The following is a 20996-nucleotide window of genomic DNA, read 5'->3' on the forward strand; positions in this document are numbered from 1 at the left end:
GTTATTTCGTATCTTTTAATATTATAAACTTGATCGAAAATTTGCCAGGCATAAAAGCAGTGGCCCGATTGGTTCAACTGTCCCAAGCGTCTTTCACACTGGCCCGGGGCCATCGGGCAGTCACTATTGTCGAGTCTGTGGTCTTAATTTTAATTAAAAATGCAAAAATAAAATTTTGAGAAACACTTAAAAAGCACTGTAGCATTTTACAAAGGTTTCATTTGTTAATATTAGCCTTGTTATCGCATTAGCTTAGCTATCAAGAATAACTACCATGATTAACAATATTTTACATAATTAATTTCTCTTGGTTAATTCACTATTATTACAGAAAATTAATGATTTGAAAAATTGCATGTGTAGAGCAAGATTTGTGAAAATATAAATTAACTTAGCCTGATCCACAAGCAGAAAGACATATTTGTGAAGGTGTAAATCAATGTGCACAGAACATTTAAACATGTACAATTACATTCACTAATTTACCTTCCTACACTGATCCTTGTTGAATATTAATTCATAATGTATTTACCAACGTTAATATGTAGAGTTTAATGTTACACATTTTTATATGCAGATATCAGAGTAAAAAATGCTAATGTAGATATGTGTAGTTCATTATATTTTGTATATTTTATATGAAAGACCTATAGGTTTGGATTTGTTAATGGTATTTATTACTGCAAAATAAAAGGCTGACAACTTGCGTGAATGTAGGCTGTAGTTCTGGTGGATGAAGGGCCCCTCAAGAGGTAAAGCTCAGGGGCCCCATACAGTCTTAATGTGGCTCTGTATGTAATAATTTGTCATCACAGTATCATTCTGCTTATGTCAGTCATGAAAAAGTCGTTGTTGCAACAGGACTTTCATAGAAAAGACAGTATGGAAACTGGATAAAGAACCTATGAGTAAGAAAGATCCTACAGCACCATTCGTTTTTAATTGTTGTACAAGCAATTAACATCAGATAATAAAATCAGCAGAGTAATGTTACTTACTACAAAATCAAGTATCTCTGTATATACAGTATGAGCAGCGATATGGCTGTATATTGACACAGTGTTTCCATGGTGATTAAAGTAAAAGCAAAAAAGGAAACAGTAATTTTGTTATATCTTTAAAGAACATTGCCCAAACTCCTCAAAACTTATAACATACAGAGAATAAGTCATTCTGAGCAAACATGCGTATTTTCATGAATTTCTGATGCTCTGGGGCCAGCAAATTAAAAACTATCAGACATTTCAACTGACAGACGACGGATGTAATACTAAGGTTGTCCACTAGAGTCATAGGAGAAAAAAATATTTTAAGCCTGCCTTTTTCCATCCACTAGAATGACAAATAAATACATTAAATCAGTTGAAATGTACTGTACTGTCAATATAGTTTTATACAATTATTTTATAAATGCTTATAGATCATTAAAATCATTAAAAAAATTATAGATCAATACTAGTTTTATATATCCTTCCCTTTCTATGACTGCATCTGTTCCACACTCTTGATATTCTAGAGTAACCCTTTCATTGCTGTAACTCAACAACCAGACTGGCAGAGGGTTAAACGCATGTGCCCGCTGTGCACCGTTTTCCTGATGCTACTGGTGGTGACGGTGCCACCGGGGCCTGGGCCCATCCTTGCTGCTTTCAGCTATATTTTTATTATTGTTATTTCAATTTTATGTGTACAAAATTTTACTCTGGAGCAATCCCTGATGGTCACGTAGTATATTTCCCTTTGTTCAACAAAATTATTCAAAATAGAAAAAAAGATGCTACATTATAATATTATAGGCCTATATATAATATATATACACACAAGCCTGAGACTCTTTGATGACTGAAAAATTAATATTAGTGGTCCATATACCGAAGTCTATATAATAAATCTTATCAAATATCATACATAAAGAGAATCTTTGATACAAACTATATTTATATATTTACATGTTTTTTTTTTTTAAATGTTGGTTATACTGAGTCAAAGGCAGGGTTTGAGAAGCTGATATTTTCTGGCTCTTCTTCCTCGTTGAAGTCTTCAGTACGAAGATCTGTTTCAAACATCCGCTGTAAAAGTCCATCCACAGTTCTGGATCCTGGAAAATAAAACAAAAGCAGTCCTTTTATTACTTACTAGTTTAGCAAATAATGCATTTCAAAAATTATGAAATAAAACAAAATACAAGTAAAACAGAATAAAAAATGAGGGTAAAATAAATAAAATAAGGGAAAAATAATAAAATGGGGGGGGGGGGGATTAAATAAAGCAAAAGTAGTCCTTCAATACTTCTGTTCTATTCTATTCTATTCTATTCTATTCTATTCTATTCTAAAATAAAATACTTCTTGAAGCAATCTTGAACATGAGGGAGGGCTTCTGTTTGCCAGCTTCAGAAGGGCCCAGTTCATTGTCATTGCTTTCCATTGCATCTACAAGACCAGTGTCCACACCATCCCTGCCAAACAAAAAAGGCCTCCATTAAAACTCCAAATCAACAGCAAAATGATGCTATGCTAAACAACTTGATAGGAGGTCCAAATGGTACATACTGTTGAACATTAAGCTCCAGCTCCTCTATTTTTTTCTCCAGAGAAGTTTGCAGGTCACTTTTGTCAACTGTGTATTCCACTAAGAATGCCTCCAAGATAAATGCTACAAAAATACTGAGGGAAAAAAAAAAATTAAGCTCACTTCTCAAATTATGCATATTTGTCTTTTAAAGTAAAACACAATAATAATATTTTTAAAATATAGTCTCTTCATTCTTACTTGATTATAATAATGACGACCACAATGTGAAAAAGGACAAAGAAAATTCTGGCTGAAACGTGTGTGACTGCCGTGAAACCGCTGGTCAACAGTGAAGTCAGTTAAGGGAAAAGCAATGCATGGTAATGATGTTATTAGAACTTTCAAAGACCTTAGTCTAGAGTTTCACAGCATTATCCTTGGAGCAGAAATGCATTTTGATCTATATTTGTAAAGGATATCATGCCACTGATTAACCACAGTGAGTTCCAGCAAGACAATGAAGGAAGAGACCACATTGTTGAAGTTGTTCTTGCAGTAGTTGAGTTTAGCAAAAGTGGTTCCTTTAAGGAGAGGGTTTCCACAGTACTCTTGATCAGGACTTGTAGAGTTAGGTTCAAAGAACTGAACTTTACCTTTAAATAATTCCATTCCAACCATGGCAAATATGTAATACACCACCTGTAGGGGACAGCAGTGGATTTCTACATACTGATACACATCAATTATGACAGTTTTTCATCACAAACAACAGTTTAATATGCAGCACGATGGGTCTGCCTCCCTTCAAATGATAATGTCCCTGTCCCAGGATCATAACAGGGTGGAACAATGGAACACTGTTGGCAGCTCGATGAGGTGCAGCCATCTAAATGCAGCCATACATCAAGCACTGTATCCAGCCCATGCTTTTTTAGCACCCTATTATCATACAAGGTGTCCTTGAGGCCCAGCATGGTGCAATACAGGAAAATCACCAATGAGAGCATGGCCATTTTAGGATTTCATACTTTCCCAGATGGACACATTCATCCATTTTGAATTTTTATTTAAAGCAATAGCCTGTATAATGCATGCAATATATATATATATATATATATATATATATATATATATATATACACACACACAATATCTTTCAAAAGTTATATATATATATATACACACACACAATACCTTTCAAAAGTATGAGGTTGGTAAGATTTTTGAATGCTTTGCTCATCAAGGCTGCATTTATTTGATCAAAAATACAGTACATATTGTTAAATATAAGTTAAAATAACTTTTTTCTATTTTAATGTATTTTAAAATGAAATTGATTCCTCTGATGTGTTCAGCAGTCGTTAGGTTTCAGTGTCACATGATCCTTCAGAAATCATTCTAATATGCTGATCTGTCACTCAAGAAACATTTCTTATTATTATCAATGTTGAAAACAGTTGTGCTGCTTAATGTTTCTGTGGAAACTGTGAATTTCAGGATTCTTTTAAGAAAATAAAGTTCTAAAGAACATTTATTTGTTTTATAGAGTTGTTTTTGTGATACTATTGATGTTTTTTTAATTCTGGTTCAAAATTCTGATTTGGTAGAATAAGTGTACGTATAGACCTTTTTCCTGAGTAAACGATGAGCGCCGTCATTGCGAATTCGAACTTCCGATTGGATGCTCTTCTGTTCCGGTCTCCATAGGAACCCATTCAAATAGTGCCCATCTGTTTTTAATGTAGCTAACGTCGGCAGCTTCGTGTCATCTACACACTCATTAAACTTTGAGGAGTGAGGCACTGACAAATGACGGTCATTGCGAAACTGTAAAGTGATGGCGCTATGGAGCCATGTGCTTTTAAAAAAATGTTTTAATAGGTTTAACATTAGATTATCAACTCAGAATATACGCTAATTTGACTAGAAACACTGAAGACCGGAAATGCAAAGCATCCTTCCGGTTAAGAGTCAGGCGTGACTTCCGCGTTCAGAAAAAATGTCTATACACACATTGCTGATTTGAAATGTCATTGAAACATAGTTTTGACATTTCTCAGTATCCCTATTAGCTAAATAGAACATAACTGCCCAGTGGTGTTGCTAAGATAGCCACCAGAAGGATTGATATTTGCATGAGGCTCTTAAAGGAACAGTTCACTCTTTTACTCTCATGTCAATCCAAACCTGTCTGTCTTTTTCTTCTGCTGAACAGTGAACACTCAACTGTTTTTGTTCATACAATGAAAGTAAATGGGGTCCAAATTAATACTGAACCCCACTGACTTATACTGTATAGACAAAAGAACGAAAGAAAGTCATACAAGTTTGGAACAACATGAGGGTCATTAAATTATGACAGAATTGGCATTTTTGGCTCAACTATCCCTTAACAATAAGTAAATACTCACCACTATGAGTTGGCTAAATGTAAGAATAGTTGGTCCAATTTTAATAAGAGTGTTGATGATGGCTCGGAATCTACAAAGGTAAGATTTTTAGTTTAATGTCACATGGCAGCATTTAAAAAACATTTGCATATAAAAAGCATTTGGCTGTGACTATCTGACCTCTTAATGGAATCCACCAAGCGTATGAGTCTGAGGACTCTCAAGATGAAAACGATGTCCAAGATCTGGCGACTTGTGTAACCTCCAGCTGCAAACAAAGAAATTGGTCATTCAGTTGCAAAGATAAAGACAGTAAGATTTCTTAAAGCTATGCTTATATAACACCGAACAACTTTGATATAAAATTTAGTAAATGCAAAACTGTATCCAAGTACATTGCATAGCAAGTACATAAGTATATACTTCATAACCTTCCTAAGCACTTACAGTGTTTGAGTGCTGAGTTAATGATAGTGCCAAAGAGTGCAGACACAATAATGATGATATCAAACCTGTAAGAGATCGATTTAATTGAATTTGATTTCATGTGAGCTAACACAGATATCATGTGATCAAATTCAGTGAGCCATACAAAACAAAGTCTCCTCACCAGTTCCAGAAATGATGTCGAGCGAAGAACGCCCGCGGCTCGGTAGCGTACAGTTTGAGAATGATCTCCAACATATAAAGAGCCAGAAAACCCCACTCAGCATTTGAGACCACAGGGTTCTCCTCATCCAGGCCAATGAATACAGCATTCACTAGGATAATCAGGTCATAGACATACACAAACATTCTGGAACACACAATACAACAAACAGATGACCATATGGCAAGTACATGTACAAACATGTTTAACAGCATCAATAGGATGTCCAACAGGGTCACAAAAGGAAGTCATACAACTTTGTTGTTCCAAAAAAAAAAGAAATGTCTCAGTATCAATGCAAGTTAGATATTTTGTGTCCATGTACCTGTGATGAACCACATTGCGAATAAATCTGCTGACTGAGGAATTATACATGGAGGGGAAACAGATTTGAATGGGGTGTGGCTGTGACTTCACTGTGATCACCTGAATACTCAGAAGATCAGCAAGCTGGACAAATGCAAACTTCCCTGCTCAGACAATGAAGATTAAGGGGAAAATTCAATAAAACAGCAGTCAAATATAATTTTTAAGTGACTATTTTTGAAGCAAAGAAAAATCAGTCTGACCTATGTGTCCTTTATTCTGATCATCTAAGACGCTCCAGAGCAATTCCTGGTGAGCAATACTGATATTCGGCTTGACGAGTTTAACCAGATGGTTCCATTTGGCCTGGGTCACCACAGGCTCTCCACCTTCACCGCAGGTCTCCCGAAGCAAAGAAAACGCCCGGCACATCTTAAATCTTCTGGCCTTCACCAGCTGCCGCACTTCCTCCTAGAAAACAGGAAAGAAATCAAGAAGAACTTCTAGAACTAGCTATAAAAGAAATCAACTAGAACTAGCTATAAAAGAATGAGCTAGATTATTAGATTGATCAATAGATCAATAAACTTGTTTCAATATTATTTAATATTAATTAATTTTAATATTTAAAAATATACATTTAAATTCGAGATTAATTTATTTTAAAATAATTTCTTTAAAATGTGACCAAAATAAATGTGACTGAGAAAGTTGCATGCTGACTTGACAAAGATGTGAATACCTTAAGGTACTTTTTGTAGTTGTTGTAAACGACAGCAAGAAAGAAGGACATGAAGGTATATGTGTTGATAACAATGTATAGAATGAAGAAAATAGTGAAGAAAACACTGTAGTTGTATGCCGGCATCCTACAATGAAAACATAAAAATAATATCACAGAAGCATTTGCATAGCATGCTTAGAGCACACTGTGGGTTACTGAAAGTCTTTTATACTGCTGAATATACATACTAATAAAAAATTCACCAAAGAGAATAAAGCCTAAAAGGAGAGAGCGAGAAACTTGCAATAGTTCAAGACTTACATGACATCAGGGCTATTAGCAGTGGTCACTAAAACATAAAGATCGAAAACAATATCCAAATAGTCAGTGAAATATGGAGAACCATCAATGGTAAGAAGGCCCCTAAGATAAAAGTAAAAGATAATAATAAACTTTTTTTCAATGGACACAACTCATTTGACTGGAAAAGTCCAGAGGTATAAATGGTTGATACTGTATTTCGGATTACCTTTTCCCAAACAATTTAAGAGCCATGAGAGAAAAGACCAACACGCTGAACATGAATAAGAGAAAAACATAGGAGATCTGAGGCAGTGCATTCCGAATACTCCTGAACGCCCTCCGCAGCTACAGACACAAAAGGGAGGGGAAAAGAATGGGTCTGGAGGACATTTGTGGAGGACATATGGACATACACTACCAAGTTTGGAATGGGTAAGATTTTATAAATGACCCGAAACACTTGAACAACAGTGTATGTTTTCTCCAACTTTAAGCTTTATTTCATGGCAAAATTATCTGAATGGACATTTTCAAACTATAAAAAAGAATGAATTAGTGAATTGGTAAGCTAATTAAACAATGCAGGAACTACTATACATTTATTTTGTGCTTTGAGGTTTTCTTACTTGTCTTCCCTCTGTAACATTGACTAACAGAAGAGGTCTTAAGACCCTCGACCATCGGATGGCAAAGTAGCCTGTTGCTTTCAGAGCCCCGTATATAGTCAAATCTATGAAAGAGAGCTGTGAGATGGGAAGAGTAAAGAAAGATCATGAAACAAAAAATACATTGATATTCAAAATCTCCCAAAATTTATAGGAATGCAAGCAAGTTTCACGACACACGTAAACCCTCTTCCTGGCTTCACTAAATGTCTACTCATAGTCAGTGAATGCCACATTTCCTGGTGATCCTGCAGAACTGCTGAGAATGACAAACCCCGGGCTAAAGTTCATTTCATAACATTGTTACGACTACAGTACATTCTCAGCATTTTCTCATGTTTGTACAGACAGAACACTTCAGGTGAATTCACTGGTATTATATTATATCAATAATATATTATGATATGAACCAGATAAAACTGACTATGTATGTAAATAAAATGAAAATTGATCTATTTCCTATTTACAGTCCAAAAATATTCTTTTTAGATTAGAGGCCTACCGTTACAATGACTATGATGCAGATATTTTTAGGATCCTTCCAGAATTTATCCCTTGGAATGACTTTGGCATAGTGTACCATCCGCACAGTGAACGCAGAGAGACATATGATCTCAATTGTAGAAGTCGCCTAGAGACCACACATGCGCACACACACACACACACACACACACACACACACAACAATGTCACAGAATTTTACTATATAACTGTCTAATAAGATTTTAATCTAAGGTTACTTTATCAGAGTCTAACTGCCAAATGGTTTGGCTGTGAATGTCTGGGCTAACCACAATTAGCTGGGCAACAAATAAATAAATGTGGATAGTGACAGAAAACACCATCTAAAGCTCCTGACATTCTTCCATAGAAAGTGACTATTTTTCAATGAACATGAATCTCCATGAAATATCCCATTGTGTCATATGGGGGGTTGGCATGGAATACAGGATGTCATAAAGGCAGTAAACTCAGTTTTCAAAACAGTTTTATGTTGCTAGTCAAATACTTTTCCAGTTCACATAGGTACTCTACTATGACAACAGACCCTAAATTTTCATTTCAGTACATAGAGATTCATGCATAACATGTTTTATAGTTAAACATAGATAGAAACAATGAGCATCCAAGAAATATTCAACCACTCATTCACAAAACTACACAAAGGTCTGCAACGAATTGCACATTGGATAAATGATTAAACCACTGCTTGGCTGAACACATTTCAAATGTAAGTTTAAAATGTTTTTCACTCATACCCATATAGGAAGTGGCACAACAGCAGGATCCTCAAAGAGAGCCAGAGCAAGATTTATAATGATGAACACATATACCAGCGTCTGCATGAACAAGTGATTGTACAACAGGTACAGCCTGTGGAATATTTTACAGATTTTATAATACACAATCTAGTAATAGTCAGTTATATAAATGATTGCTGGAAAGTCATCTCTTACCTCACAGCCTGTGGCGAAGTACCAAAAAAGATGTTCCTGTTATACTGGGCATCTGACACATATACTGTGGCAAGGTCGAATTTCTAAAACCACATCAGCGGCCAAGAAGAGAGAATAAATACAGGCCATTATAGTCCATTGCATATTTTATTTATCCACTTTTTAAAATATTTTCTAGCTCATTTTAAATGATTCTGTGGAGTGACAAATGGATTTATATAAGTGCAAATATTCCATGTAATCTCTCAATTAATATGTCATAAAATCTGCGTAAATAACAATTAATAAATTAAATAATTAGCAAAAAGCTGTGTATAACTGGATTAAACGGAGTGGCATACCATTCGACACATCAATTCTACCAAAACTATTACGTTCTATAACCTCCCTTTCAAACTACAGCCATCACTCAAAAATGGGACTAATATGTGCACGTTTATGCTAATGGACCATGCATAATTATATTTGTATGGCAACAGACAAACATAACAATGCATTTCTCTACAAATGATAAACAATTAACAACTAAAGAACTTCTGAAATGTTTGCAAAAGGCAAAAAAAAAACGTTTTCAGTGCTTCTCTTTTTTTCTTGACAAGCAAGACACCAGATGTTTCTCTGATTACATAAAATGATCCAGATTTAAAAGGACCTCCATGTTGCGGTAAGTTCAATAGACTTTCCATCCCAATTAATAAACCAACCAATCCAAACTTAATATCAGAGTACCATCTATGAACCTGAACGTATTTTTAAACCCATCTTTTTAGATGTTTACATTTTGCGGCACATTGATAAGTACAGGTTTCCAAGAACACTATATCCACGCAACATACCTCTGTCATCTCATCTGAAACGTTACTGGAAACATTGTTTCCTCCATTGGTTAAACCTTCATCCTTTGGTAAAGTATGGCCCTTTGGTTTTTCGGTCTCTGACATTTTTCTCTGTCCCTCAAATTTTCCCTGTCCTTATGCACCTGATACAGATCCAGTTCGCAGGAAATCCAGTCTTGAAAAAAGTTCATCTTGCAAACGAAGCGAATTTGCTAATCCTAGTATGGTGAAGGTCTTGCTATTAAAAATGCAATCGTATTTGGAAAATTACCGAGCAACGTCAGCATGGCCAAATTAATATTTAATAGAAAAGCCATCTCACCAATCAAATTGAGGATGGTCTCATTAATATTAAGAAGCACAGTCTTCCATTGCTTAGATTGGGTGAACGTCCTCTCTAATTAATATTCATAAGGTGAGGCCTCGCCATAGTAGAATTGTTTTGGTTTTATCCCTCACATTCCAAACGGCGGAAAAGTGTGTCATTTGGCTTTAACCTCCACAAATAAACAATTATGGGGCGAATAATGTATTTGTCAAGGAAGCATATAAGAATTTATTATACTGCTTATTTAAAACCGAGTTTGTACAGCTATGTTTTTGCCCAGTCATGTGACCGAATCCAGCGGAACTAGCGGAGAGGATCCACAGGCTCAGAGTTTATAGTGACGTCTCAAAGAAAACACCCCAACGACTGTGTTATGATTAACCCATTGTTCCCTTATGTTTACACTGTAATTTACGCTGAGATCTCAAAACTAGAGGAACACCATAATATCAAATAATGTATTATTACGTTTTTCAGTGTATAATTACCTTTATAAAATAAAGTGTTAGGCAGACAAAAAAAAAAAAAAGAAAAAGACCAACGACTGTAAAACTTAATATTTATTTATTTATTTTACCAAAAGTTATTTCTATAAACGCCATAGTTTGAAAGATCAATACAAGTCTATGCAAACAATCTTTTTTTTTTTTAAATGTAAATAAATCAATATCTGGGGACAAACATTTTAGTGCTCATGATGAATAGAAAGAAAAATCTAATAAAGTTATGTGATTGTTAAATGCATGTGAACTAAGCACTTTTTTAAATCTTAAAGTGTTTTGAGCGTAGTTTATAACAACATTGCTTTAACATTGCTTTAAAAGACAAGCAGCATTCTACTGTAGGTGTCAACATGTCAAAGGTAACAGGAAACAATTTAAAATGTGAAATGTAAAATGATTTTATTGTGGTATATAATATAAACCAGGAAATTCACTAATAAAAGATAATTATATTTCCAGCAGATGCAAATAACAACAACAACTACAACAATAATAATATATCAATCTCAAATATATAAAATTGTAAAGACTGCAAAATTTAAACATCCCATTCTTTAGTCAAGATAGAAATGCGTTTAAAAATACACCACATTCTTAAAGCATCTGTGTCTGGAACTGCAGCACAAGGGGTCACATATATAAAACTTCTCTAGGTTATATTTTTGTTATTTATATCTAAATTAATTTCTTTCCTTTCCATGAATTAGTGTATGTGAGTAGAGACACTTTTTGGGCCCTAATTTAAGTGTTATGTTGAACTCATACACGAGTATGTGTTCAAACAGTGTCTGAAACGTGTTTCATATTTAACTTTTATGAGTTGTTCTATGAGAATAATCTGAAGTCAAATTAATCTCGGTGGAACGGGGTTCGTCCTGATGGAGGAGTAAGCACCGATATGCTTGATGAGATTGGGTTCAACGCTGTGTGCCTTCTCACCTGGCCTCGATCTGGCTATCTTGTACAGCACCATGTCTTTTGCATTTCCCTGAGTGCAGACGGCCTGGTCCAGGTATTCAGTGGCTCGAATGGAGGTGTTACCTGGATAGAGCATAGCAGGGGTGCAGCATTCAGTGGCAGGACACACAGCGTACAGCTGAGGCGAAAGCCGTCTGATTTCTAGGAGATAGTGCCTCCCTGCCAGCTCAGCCACGGCCATTACATAGAGAGCCAGAAAGAGAAAATGAGGAGGTGAGAAGGTAAAAGAAAGAGGTGTACAGTGAAATAACAAAAGGAGGAGCATCATAGCCCCAAACAGGCCGAGACCCATCCATTCTAGAATGCGATAAGGCTCTGGATTCCAGTATCTCTGCAGACGTTCTGGATGGTAGAGCTTAATGTATAAAGTATTAAGTGCAAATCTCCGTGAGAGTATGTTTTTAACGGATGAGAAAAAAACAGTCAACGGAAGTGCGTCATCCTCCAGGACAACAAAGTTTTTCGGCCTCATCAGGTCCCATCCTTTGCGCAGGCAGAAAACATAATCTCTTTTCTCCTTCTCAAAGATGTTGGCCACGTCTCGGCTCTGCCACCTTTCATCAAGAGAACGTCTAACAACCAAAAACTGTTTCTCCAGAAGCAAAGCATCCACATTTAAAGTGGGACCTCTTTCGACGTCACAGAGCATGACCACAGCACATGGTTTATCGCCACACGCTTTGAGGAGCGATTTGAGCTGTTGTGCCACCTGTAACAGGTTGTGATAGTCCCTCCCCTCTGCTCTCCTGGCTGTCACTACAGTGACCAGGAGATCCGGTTTCTTGGCAATTGTTTCCAACGGGTCCTTCAGGCTTTTCGTAGAGGCTGCTGCTTCCCAGAAACGCAGGGCCTCCTGGCCTCTGTCGTAGCTTTCTTGTAGTGCTGCATCACTTAGTGAATCAAGATAAACAGTCTTTAAAAAATAATATGAGTAAAGTAGACGATGACAGCATATAGGCAGTATCACTCCAAAGGTTAAAACACACAAAAGCAGCCCTTGAGCTACTGGGCTTGACCAACGAAAGTGTTTGCTTGTACAAGTCCTCCATCGAGGCATCTGTGTTTGTTTAAACTGTGATCACAATTCACTTCTGTGGCAGTTAAAACAGTGCTGAGGTGATGGATATGTGACACAGGTGGAGGGACAGGGGGAACCAGATTTGCGCTGATATGCAGTAAAAGTCGTGTCATATACAAGCTTATGAATTTAGAGAGCCTTCTCAAGATAATTCCATATTATGTATCTGTAAACAACAGAGATATACAGAGTCATACTCTCATTCTTATTGTAAATAAAACATTAAATATTACTAAAAACATTCTAGGTCATTAATACATTTCTTTAAATAAAACATTATGACACACACACACATATACTGTATATATATATATATATATATCCAGGTGCATCTCAATAAATTAGAATGTCGTGGAAAAGTTCATTTATTTCAGTAATTCAACTCAAATTGTGAAATTACTGAAATAAATGAACTTTTCCACGACATTCTAATTTATTGAGATGCACCTGTATATATATATATATATATAACAATGTAAAACATTGTAAAAGTTTTCGTATACACGAGACACTCTAAAGACATTTTTTGTGGAATGACCCTTTCTGTGCAAAAAGCTCGTAGAAAGCATGAAAAACGATATGAATGAGCTTATTGCATAAAGAAAACAAACCCGGAAGAAATGACCCGTTAAGTGAAATAATAATGAATTCAACAAAGCATTATTGTTTTATGAAAACTATTTCAGCATTATGAAAAATAGTTCAGCATTCCTACCAGAATGTGGATGTTGAACACCTAAAGACTAGAAGACAGCAGCCGAGACTGAACAACGGGTCAAACAGCACGCTTGATGACCTATTTGCCCAACTCTAATCCAAACATCACCAGTTACGGCGTTTCCGTATTACCGTAACACACGGACCAAATGCGCATTAAATTTACGGGAAGCAATGTTAACCGTTCTTTACCCGGTAGAACACTCAGTGCATCCAGGGAGAGGCACTCATAAAGCTGATTCAGTGATTGAGCTCGCATTTAACGAATTTTAGACGTTTTTGTCTCACAGGAGACAGAAATTAAAATATCATCATCGAGAACTCAAAAACGACTGTGATTGGTGCACCATAGCCAGCGCTAAGTAAAGTAACACAACCCACGTGATAACGACATCAAGTGATGTAATTACAAGACCAGACACTAGACAGCAGTGTGGGGTTAAAGACGGTCTGCCGTCGATGCGCGGGGCAAAATGAAATGTGCAAAAGAGAGATTTTTGGTAGATTGGTGGTAGACCAGAAGGTTGGAGGAAGGTAAACTGTATGCCGTGTAATAAGTAATCAGCAGACTATCAAATGTAGGCTAAGTTATAAGGTGTTTCTCAGTCTTAAAATGTTTTTATTTGTCTTAACATCATCACAGTGAATGAGATCAAGCTTTAAAGAAGAAAGAAAACAAGCATCTTAACATTAGCATCTAAATAAGCATAAAATAATTGAAATAACCTACTCAAAACCTAGAAAACGTTTCAGGGAAAGTTTGACACTTCTTATATGATCTATATTATAATTATTTTTACATACTATACCCTCCTGGGACCCAGTCATTTTGTCCTCTGTAGAGGGCATTATATTTAAGCGAATTTCTCTGAGACCGCACTTGTCACAGTTTTAAGTCTGGATGTCCTGTAAAGAGCACATTCAGGGGTTTTAGGCTGATGATACACAAGGCAACTTTTTGAGCAATGTTGCCAGGCAACTTTGGTTATTGTTGCTGTCAACGGGCAACCAGGTGAGACACAGGGCCCACAACCGATCTAAAGTATCCAGATAGAAATTTGTTACCCATTCTCAGTGGGAAAGTACTCAAGCAACATTGCTTAACAAAAGTTGCCCGGCAAAATTGCTCAAAAAGTTGCCCTGTGTATTATCAGCTTCAGAGATACCAAATGTTTGGAAGTTTCATCATGACCCCTCCTTCTTCTTGGTCTTTAAAAATGGCTGACATTAAATTAGTGATCAAATTTAACACCCTTATGCAAATATGAGTCCAAAAACCAGTCAGTATCTGGTGTGACCACCATTTGCCTCAATACATCGACTATAATAGCAAAACCCATTTTTGGCCATGTTTACGCACATACTGTGTAAAGTAAAATAGTACATCAAACCATTCTCTAATATCTTTCACACACCATAGTTGACAGTCTATGAAACTAAATCCTGAGTCACGCTCTGACACGCACCATGGTCACCTGTGTTCTGGTTAAACACACTGAAATCTAACCCACCCTTGTAACCAGACTGACTTCTCATCACCTGTACTGTTAGGGAAAATGAAAAAGAACAAATTTTCCATTATGTTTAATTTTGCCTATAGTCTTACAAAATGCCACAAAGTGTATGGTCACATTAAAAGGGCAAATTAGGAAGTAGATTTTTTTTTTTTAAATCTACTGTTTTAAATTCGTCTTCTGCTCAGTTTATTTTCTCCATATTTTGCATTTACATACAGTATATTTATCACATATGTTACCTTGAATAGAGAAATCCATTTAGGATTAGAATATAAGATGTTGATATATACAGTAGGCTATGTTGTTCTATTATAAGACAATAAAGTAAGTTGTCATGGCCGTTTTAAAGACAACAACCAACAACACTGTCAAAAATTAATGAGCATCGGACACTGTAATGATTTGTAAACAAGTGTTGACTTTGACACACAAAGTCCAGCAAGTAAATAAAAGAGCAGCCCTCAGATGGAGTGAGCACACAGGGTGGGTCTTCATGGAATGCATCAAGATGAACAGGTCTGTCCAGCACTCTGTCAGCCTCTTTAATAAAGCACATCCTCAGCACTTCTGCACATTCATTCTAGCTGTGCAGAGAGGACACTCAGGTGTGCACACATGGCGACCAATACAGGACAAATGGGCTACCTGCCCCGCGGAGGGGCAATATTCTGCACCATACCCGACATCCTCTACCTTCCAGAGCTTGTGAGTTGATTTTAATTAATTTATTTTTATTGATTGACTTTTTTTATTGACTTTATTGATGTTATGTTTTCATTAAAGTCACCTTGAAACATTATGAAACAAAACATACAGTATTTGTTAATCAATCTAAGTGGTACCTATTTAATTGGTAAAAATGAGTTAAAAAACATTTAAAAAATGCAATTAAGACCCATATTAAGACCCATAAAATGTTGAAGTGTGTTAATCCAAAGATTATATAGTTAATTCCAGCCTTCTTAAAGTGATTTGATTCATAACTTAAGTAAATACATACCGTACTGTATATATATATATATATATAAGTAAACACATTTTCAGAAGTTTTCAACAGGAAGATATCACTGGTAAATATCAGAAAATGTCATTTTTTTAAATCTATTTTATACTTTAATGTCATTGTTTTCTCTTATATCCAATGTTTTGAGTGTGATATTTCAGGAAGAGTTTCATTTGTAAAGATGTTTATTGGGGAACAAGAGTTCTGTAGTATTTTTTTATTCATTTGAATATACATTTTCCTGTACAACTATCTGCAAGCTCTGTAACTCCAGGAATAAAGAGGGATTCTGTAAGTGAAACTTCCTTTCTTTCATTTTGCTCATCGCTCAGGTCTTTGGCGGTCTGGTATTGAGCCTGGTAGCATCTACGTACCTCTTACCTTACAACCCCCAGGCATATGTTATCTCTGTGGCAATTTTCTGTTTCGTCATGACATTCCTCTGGTTGCTTATCTTTGCCTGTGGGTCTCATCATAACAGAAGCTCTTGGGCAAGTGCGGTAAGTTCATAATCTCTCTCTTTGTCTAATTCCTTTCCACTTTCTCTTTGTACTTCAACTGCTTTTCTTTCTCTCCCCATGAAGACACAAAACACATTTTCTTATATATCTTAATTATCTCTCTGCAGGATGTAGCATACCATGGATTTGCAGCACTCCTCTATCTCAGTGCCTCCGTGCTGCTGGCTTACATAACCATTTTTTGGGATGTAACAGTTGGAAGAGACGAACTTATTTACAAGCTGGACGTAGCTGCCGTGGTAAGTCCCTATAGCTAAAAATCAAAAATCATTCCAAGTCTATAAAGCACTGGTTTACCTGTTAAACGCAAATGCCATAAGAAGATATTAGTGAAGTCTGTAAACAAAAAGGCATTTAGCTTTACTTTTGATAAACTGGAGATTCTGAATAATCTTGAATATGTAAATTATTAAATGTGATTTATGTGGTAACAAATAAAATAATTGTTTTATTAACAGATAACACGACTACAATAGATAGGCCCAACATTTTAAAATAGCAGCTGCACATTTTACTTGTTGAAGTGTATAGTGACTATTTATGTCTCTTTAATTTCAGGTGTTTTCCTTTTTCACCACTTTACTGTATGTCATCCACACAATTTTCTCAGCCATCAGATGGAAATCCTTCTAAAACGTCTGCCCTTAATCTGCATTACTCATCTGACATCACATATAATTGTTGAACTGCATCTTTAAGCAATGTTATGACATTTACTCAAAAAAATGGCATTTAAAATTTAGTGCATCAGTAATAATTTATGTGATAGATTGAGATTCCAGTCTTTTCATGTTCTCTTAAATTGTATTTTTTAAAACAACCTTTTGCTAATATTTATTTTGTAAGCTATTCTTGCCTCGGGTGTAAATTATTATAATTATGTCTTATCTAATAAAGGAAAAATAAACAATCTGTGGAGTATAATTTCTTGATGTGGCACTGGATACATAAATGTCCCTAGAGCTTTATTATAAACCAGCAAATCAACCTTTATGTTTGATTATAAGGATGGTAAGATCTTCTAGAACGAATTACTTGCTGTTACAACATTCTGCATAAATGTACCATAAAACTATATATTTACATTTTATTAAAAAAAAAAATCAACATAAACTTGTCACCATAGAGGTGTTGTGGCTGGATGCTTTCAGAGTAATCTTTATCATGATGACATTCATTTCATGCATTTGGATTAGTATTAAGTTTGTTTTCATGTTTTCTGTAGTCTGTTTATTTTGGTGTGTCTTTCTGTGCCTTAAAGCATGCGAGGTAGTGTTTCTGTTTTTGGCTTTTAACTCTTTCTTGCTTTTCTAGATCTGGTTTAACCTGTTCTTAAAATGTTTGGATTGAAGTATGGGTTAGGTTAGGACACACACAGGAGAATGTGAGTTCACACATACAGGTGCAATAAGGTGCTGTAAGGTGATGTCTGGGAACTGTATCAAATATTTAATTCATGAGTGCTGGACAGGTGGGGAATTACTCCAAGAATCCAGATGCATTATACTATAAGATGATTACTTCTATGTATATGGAGGCCCCTAAAGCCAAACCTAAAAATGTACGAATGCCATTGCGTTACATAATAAAAATGTAAGTGTCATCTTCTTTATGAAAGCACAAGCGTACAAATAAACTTTTTTTTTTTTTGCTTGTTTTAAATAATAAGCTTATATTTTATACATTTTAAGTGGCTTAAAGGGCTATTTCACACACACAAAAGAAAATTCACCCTCATGCCCTCATGTTGTTCCAACCAAACCCATGCGACTTTCATTCGTCCATGAAGGAAAATGCTGGAATGTTAGTTAGAATGAAAGATTCAGTTACTGTTTACTTTCACTGTATGAAAAGAAAGAATAAAAAGAAAGAAAAGAAATATGGGTTTGTAACAACATGTTAGTAAATATATATATGAATACAGTATGTTTCTTCTTGACCTTGCAACATGTTCTTGCATTGTAAACCACATTTTATTATTATTTTAATAATAATAATAATATTTTGGGTCCTGGTGATATTTAACCGGTCTATTGGTCCTTAAATTTATGAAACAATTCTTTTGTGTTTTATTCTTTTGCCTTAATACTACTACTACTACTACTACTAAAATACGTATTTTCACAACACCACAGCTCGCTATTCACAAAACAATAACCAACAGACCACAAAATGTGCTGTGCATAACTGCCTGTTACAGCCACAACCAAGAATGTAAGCCTTTCTGAGTGAAACTTTCTCTCTCCTTCCATCTCTTTACCTTCTCAGCCACTGCATCCATAGATCTTCATGGTGTTTATGGAATGATGAAGAGCTTCACTTACTAAATTGATGTTCTCTCATCACTTTCAGTCCTTATTCAGTGATGTTGACGACCACACTGCACAAGATCATATATGGCTGAGAAAGTAGATGAACCGAGAGGTGTGAGTGTCCCTGTAATCTCATTGATACCTCAGAGGCTGATCCTCAGTCACCCAGCCCTTGACGTTTTCAAACCGTGGTTAAAAATAGTTGATCTATAGTGGGACTTCAACAAGGACTCAAGATGTGTCCCTAGCTTTAATCAGGCATGTGGGCATATTCTGGCTGGTATAGATAGTGGGAATATTTTAATCTGAAGAACATTGTTCATTACATTGTACAGAACATCAACACTTTAGTAAAAAATTTAGTGTTGATTTTCATAATGACTAAAGTTAAATGATTAAAATTAAATTAAGTATTTTTTTTTTTTGCAGGTATGCTGGACTTCAGAATTCACATTCACTGCTATTGGCTGAAGTATTAATGTGCGTCAGATGTTATGAGAGAACTCAGTTTTGAGTTCTTTTTAGAGCAGTTGTTCTCTTGGGTTGAAGTGTATTCAGACAAAGGAAAACAAGAGGTAGAAAACTGTCTCTGACTCACCTCTGTATTAGTACAAGAAGAGCATGTGTTTTCCGGCCTAAGGGGGCCCTTCTATTTCTACAAGAATCATTCCTGTTTTATTATAAAAACATAATAATCTACAGCGGCAGTGCAGGCCATTTTAATTATATCTTTTGGAAGAAGACTACCTTTAGGAGATGTAAACAAAATGCTGGGTTAGGATTTTTTTATATATACAGTATATAAAAGTACAAAGAAATACAAAGATACAATGGCTCTGAAACCAAAGCACTGTACACTTTAATGCTCACAAATGCTGCATTATTTGATCAGTAGTAATATCAAATAAATAGTTTTATATTTTAAAATGTAATTTATACCTGTGATGGGCTGGCAAAGTCTTCAGTGCCACATGATCCTTCAGAAATCATTCTAATGATTTGATTTGCTGATTTGCTGCTCAAGAAATATATTCTTATTATTATCAATGTTGAAAACAGTGGTGCAGCTTAATATTTTTATGGAGTTCAAAAGAACAGCAGTTAAATAGATGAAATTCTTTGCATTTTCTCTGACTAAATGGCTTACTGACCCCAATCATTTGAACAATAATGTATAGTTTTTACCTGTTAAGATTCTCTGATTGGTAAACAAATGAAAATGTTTCTTGAACAGCACATCAGCATATTAGAATGATTTCTGCAGGATCATGTGACACTGAAGACTGGGGTAATGAAGCTGAAAATGTAGCTTTGATCACAGGAATAAATTACATTTTAAAATATATTCAAATAGAAAGCAGTTATTTTAAATAGTAAAAATATTTCACAATATTACTGCTTTTGCTGTATTTTGGATCAAATAAATGCAGGCTTGGTGAGCAGAAGAGAATTCTAGTACATAGTAGTTAAGTCCACCTAATACAAAGTGTGATCATATAGACAGATAGATAGATAGATAGATAGATAGATAGATAGATAAGATAGATAGATAGATAGATAGATAGATAGATAGATAGATCGATCAGTGGTCATAACAGAACATTTCCAACAGAAATTTAGACTGTTTTATGTTCATGAAATTATGCAAATACTTTACTTACAAAATGTATCTATGAATTAACTCTACTCTGGTTGTCTTCCTACAAATCCTCTCAGTCACAGAAACTCTTGCTGCTCCTAAGAGTCCATCTCAGATAATTAATCTTCCACAAGCCAAATGTACAGCTGCAGTTTCTGTCATTTTCGACCTCCAGTGAAGTTCTGAAATCTTCTACTATCATCTTCTGTGAAGTAAGAGTGACATAAAAGAGATTTTCATATTTAAGTGACCCCTTTTCTAAAATTAGACAAGCTTTTTAGAAATATCACATTATATTTTCCTGTTATAACCTATCAACCAATCTTTTTCCCCTTTTGAAGATCTAGGCCCCTCCACAGGCGGCAAGAGAGCAGAAAACATACATCTCGGAGGCAAAAGAAAAAAAAATGGTCCCATATTTGTCAAAACTAGATCAAACTTCTATACCAGTTGTCAAAGTCATAAGATTTGGCTCATATGTAATGATATTTCAGAGCCACTGCAGTTGTATTTTTCCTTATCCAAGTGTCACTATGAGTTTTAGGATGGAAGTTCA

The 20996-nt window shown here is 35.4% G+C and overlaps 3 protein-coding genes across 4 annotated transcripts; 1 reads left to right on the forward strand and 2 right to left on the reverse strand.

The window, feature by feature from the left end:
• Positions 1-744: 744 nt before the first annotated feature.
• LOC107691285 (two pore calcium channel protein 1-like) lies at positions 745-10124 on the reverse strand. Its single transcript, XM_016489810.1, has 19 exons — positions 9845-10124; positions 9009-9091; positions 8811-8925; positions 8054-8182; positions 7513-7629; positions 7113-7231; positions 6905-7006; positions 6602-6728; positions 6123-6330; positions 5879-6023; positions 5515-5700; positions 5352-5416; positions 5085-5172; positions 4926-4995; positions 2994-3213; positions 2773-2863; positions 2553-2666; positions 2346-2458; positions 745-2098 (listed from the first exon to the last, which is right to left on the reverse strand). The coding sequence occupies exons 1-19, from the start codon at positions 9947-9949 to the stop codon at positions 1974-1976; spliced, it is 2322 nt and encodes a 773-aa protein (XP_016345296.1). The 5' UTR covers positions 9950-10124; the 3' UTR covers positions 745-1973.
• LOC107691287 (myelin and lymphocyte protein-like) lies at positions 9881-17345 on the forward strand. Of its 2 annotated transcripts, none has more exons than XM_016489813.1 (5): positions 9881-9912; positions 15550-15670; positions 16301-16468; positions 16597-16728; positions 17048-17345. In XM_016489813.1, exons 2-5 carry the CDS (start codon positions 15581-15583, stop codon positions 17120-17122), a joined length of 465 nt encoding a protein of 154 aa, XP_016345299.1. In that variant the 5' UTR covers positions 9881-9912; positions 15550-15580; the 3' UTR covers positions 17123-17345. The 2 variants fall into 2 exon arrangements, with proteins under 2 accessions (XP_016345299.1, XP_016345298.1); XM_016489812.1 differs by lacking the exon at positions 9881-9912 and adding an exon at positions 13935-13982.
• On the reverse strand, positions 10946-13568 carry LOC107691286 (transmembrane protein 246-like). Its single transcript, XM_016489811.1, has 2 exons — positions 13447-13568; positions 10946-12897 (listed from the first exon to the last, which is right to left on the reverse strand). The coding sequence occupies exon 2, from the start codon at positions 12708-12710 to the stop codon at positions 11520-11522; it is 1191 nt and encodes a 396-aa protein (XP_016345297.1). The 5' UTR covers positions 12711-12897; positions 13447-13568; the 3' UTR covers positions 10946-11519.
• Positions 17346-20996: the final 3651 nt, after the last annotated feature.

Source organism: Sinocyclocheilus anshuiensis, unplaced genomic scaffold (genome assembly GCF_001515605.1).
Source record: "Sinocyclocheilus anshuiensis isolate Anshui unplaced genomic scaffold, SAMN03320099.WGS_v1.1 scaffold1154, whole genome shotgun sequence".
Taxonomy (NCBI): domain Eukaryota; kingdom Metazoa; phylum Chordata; class Actinopteri; order Cypriniformes; family Cyprinidae; genus Sinocyclocheilus; species Sinocyclocheilus anshuiensis.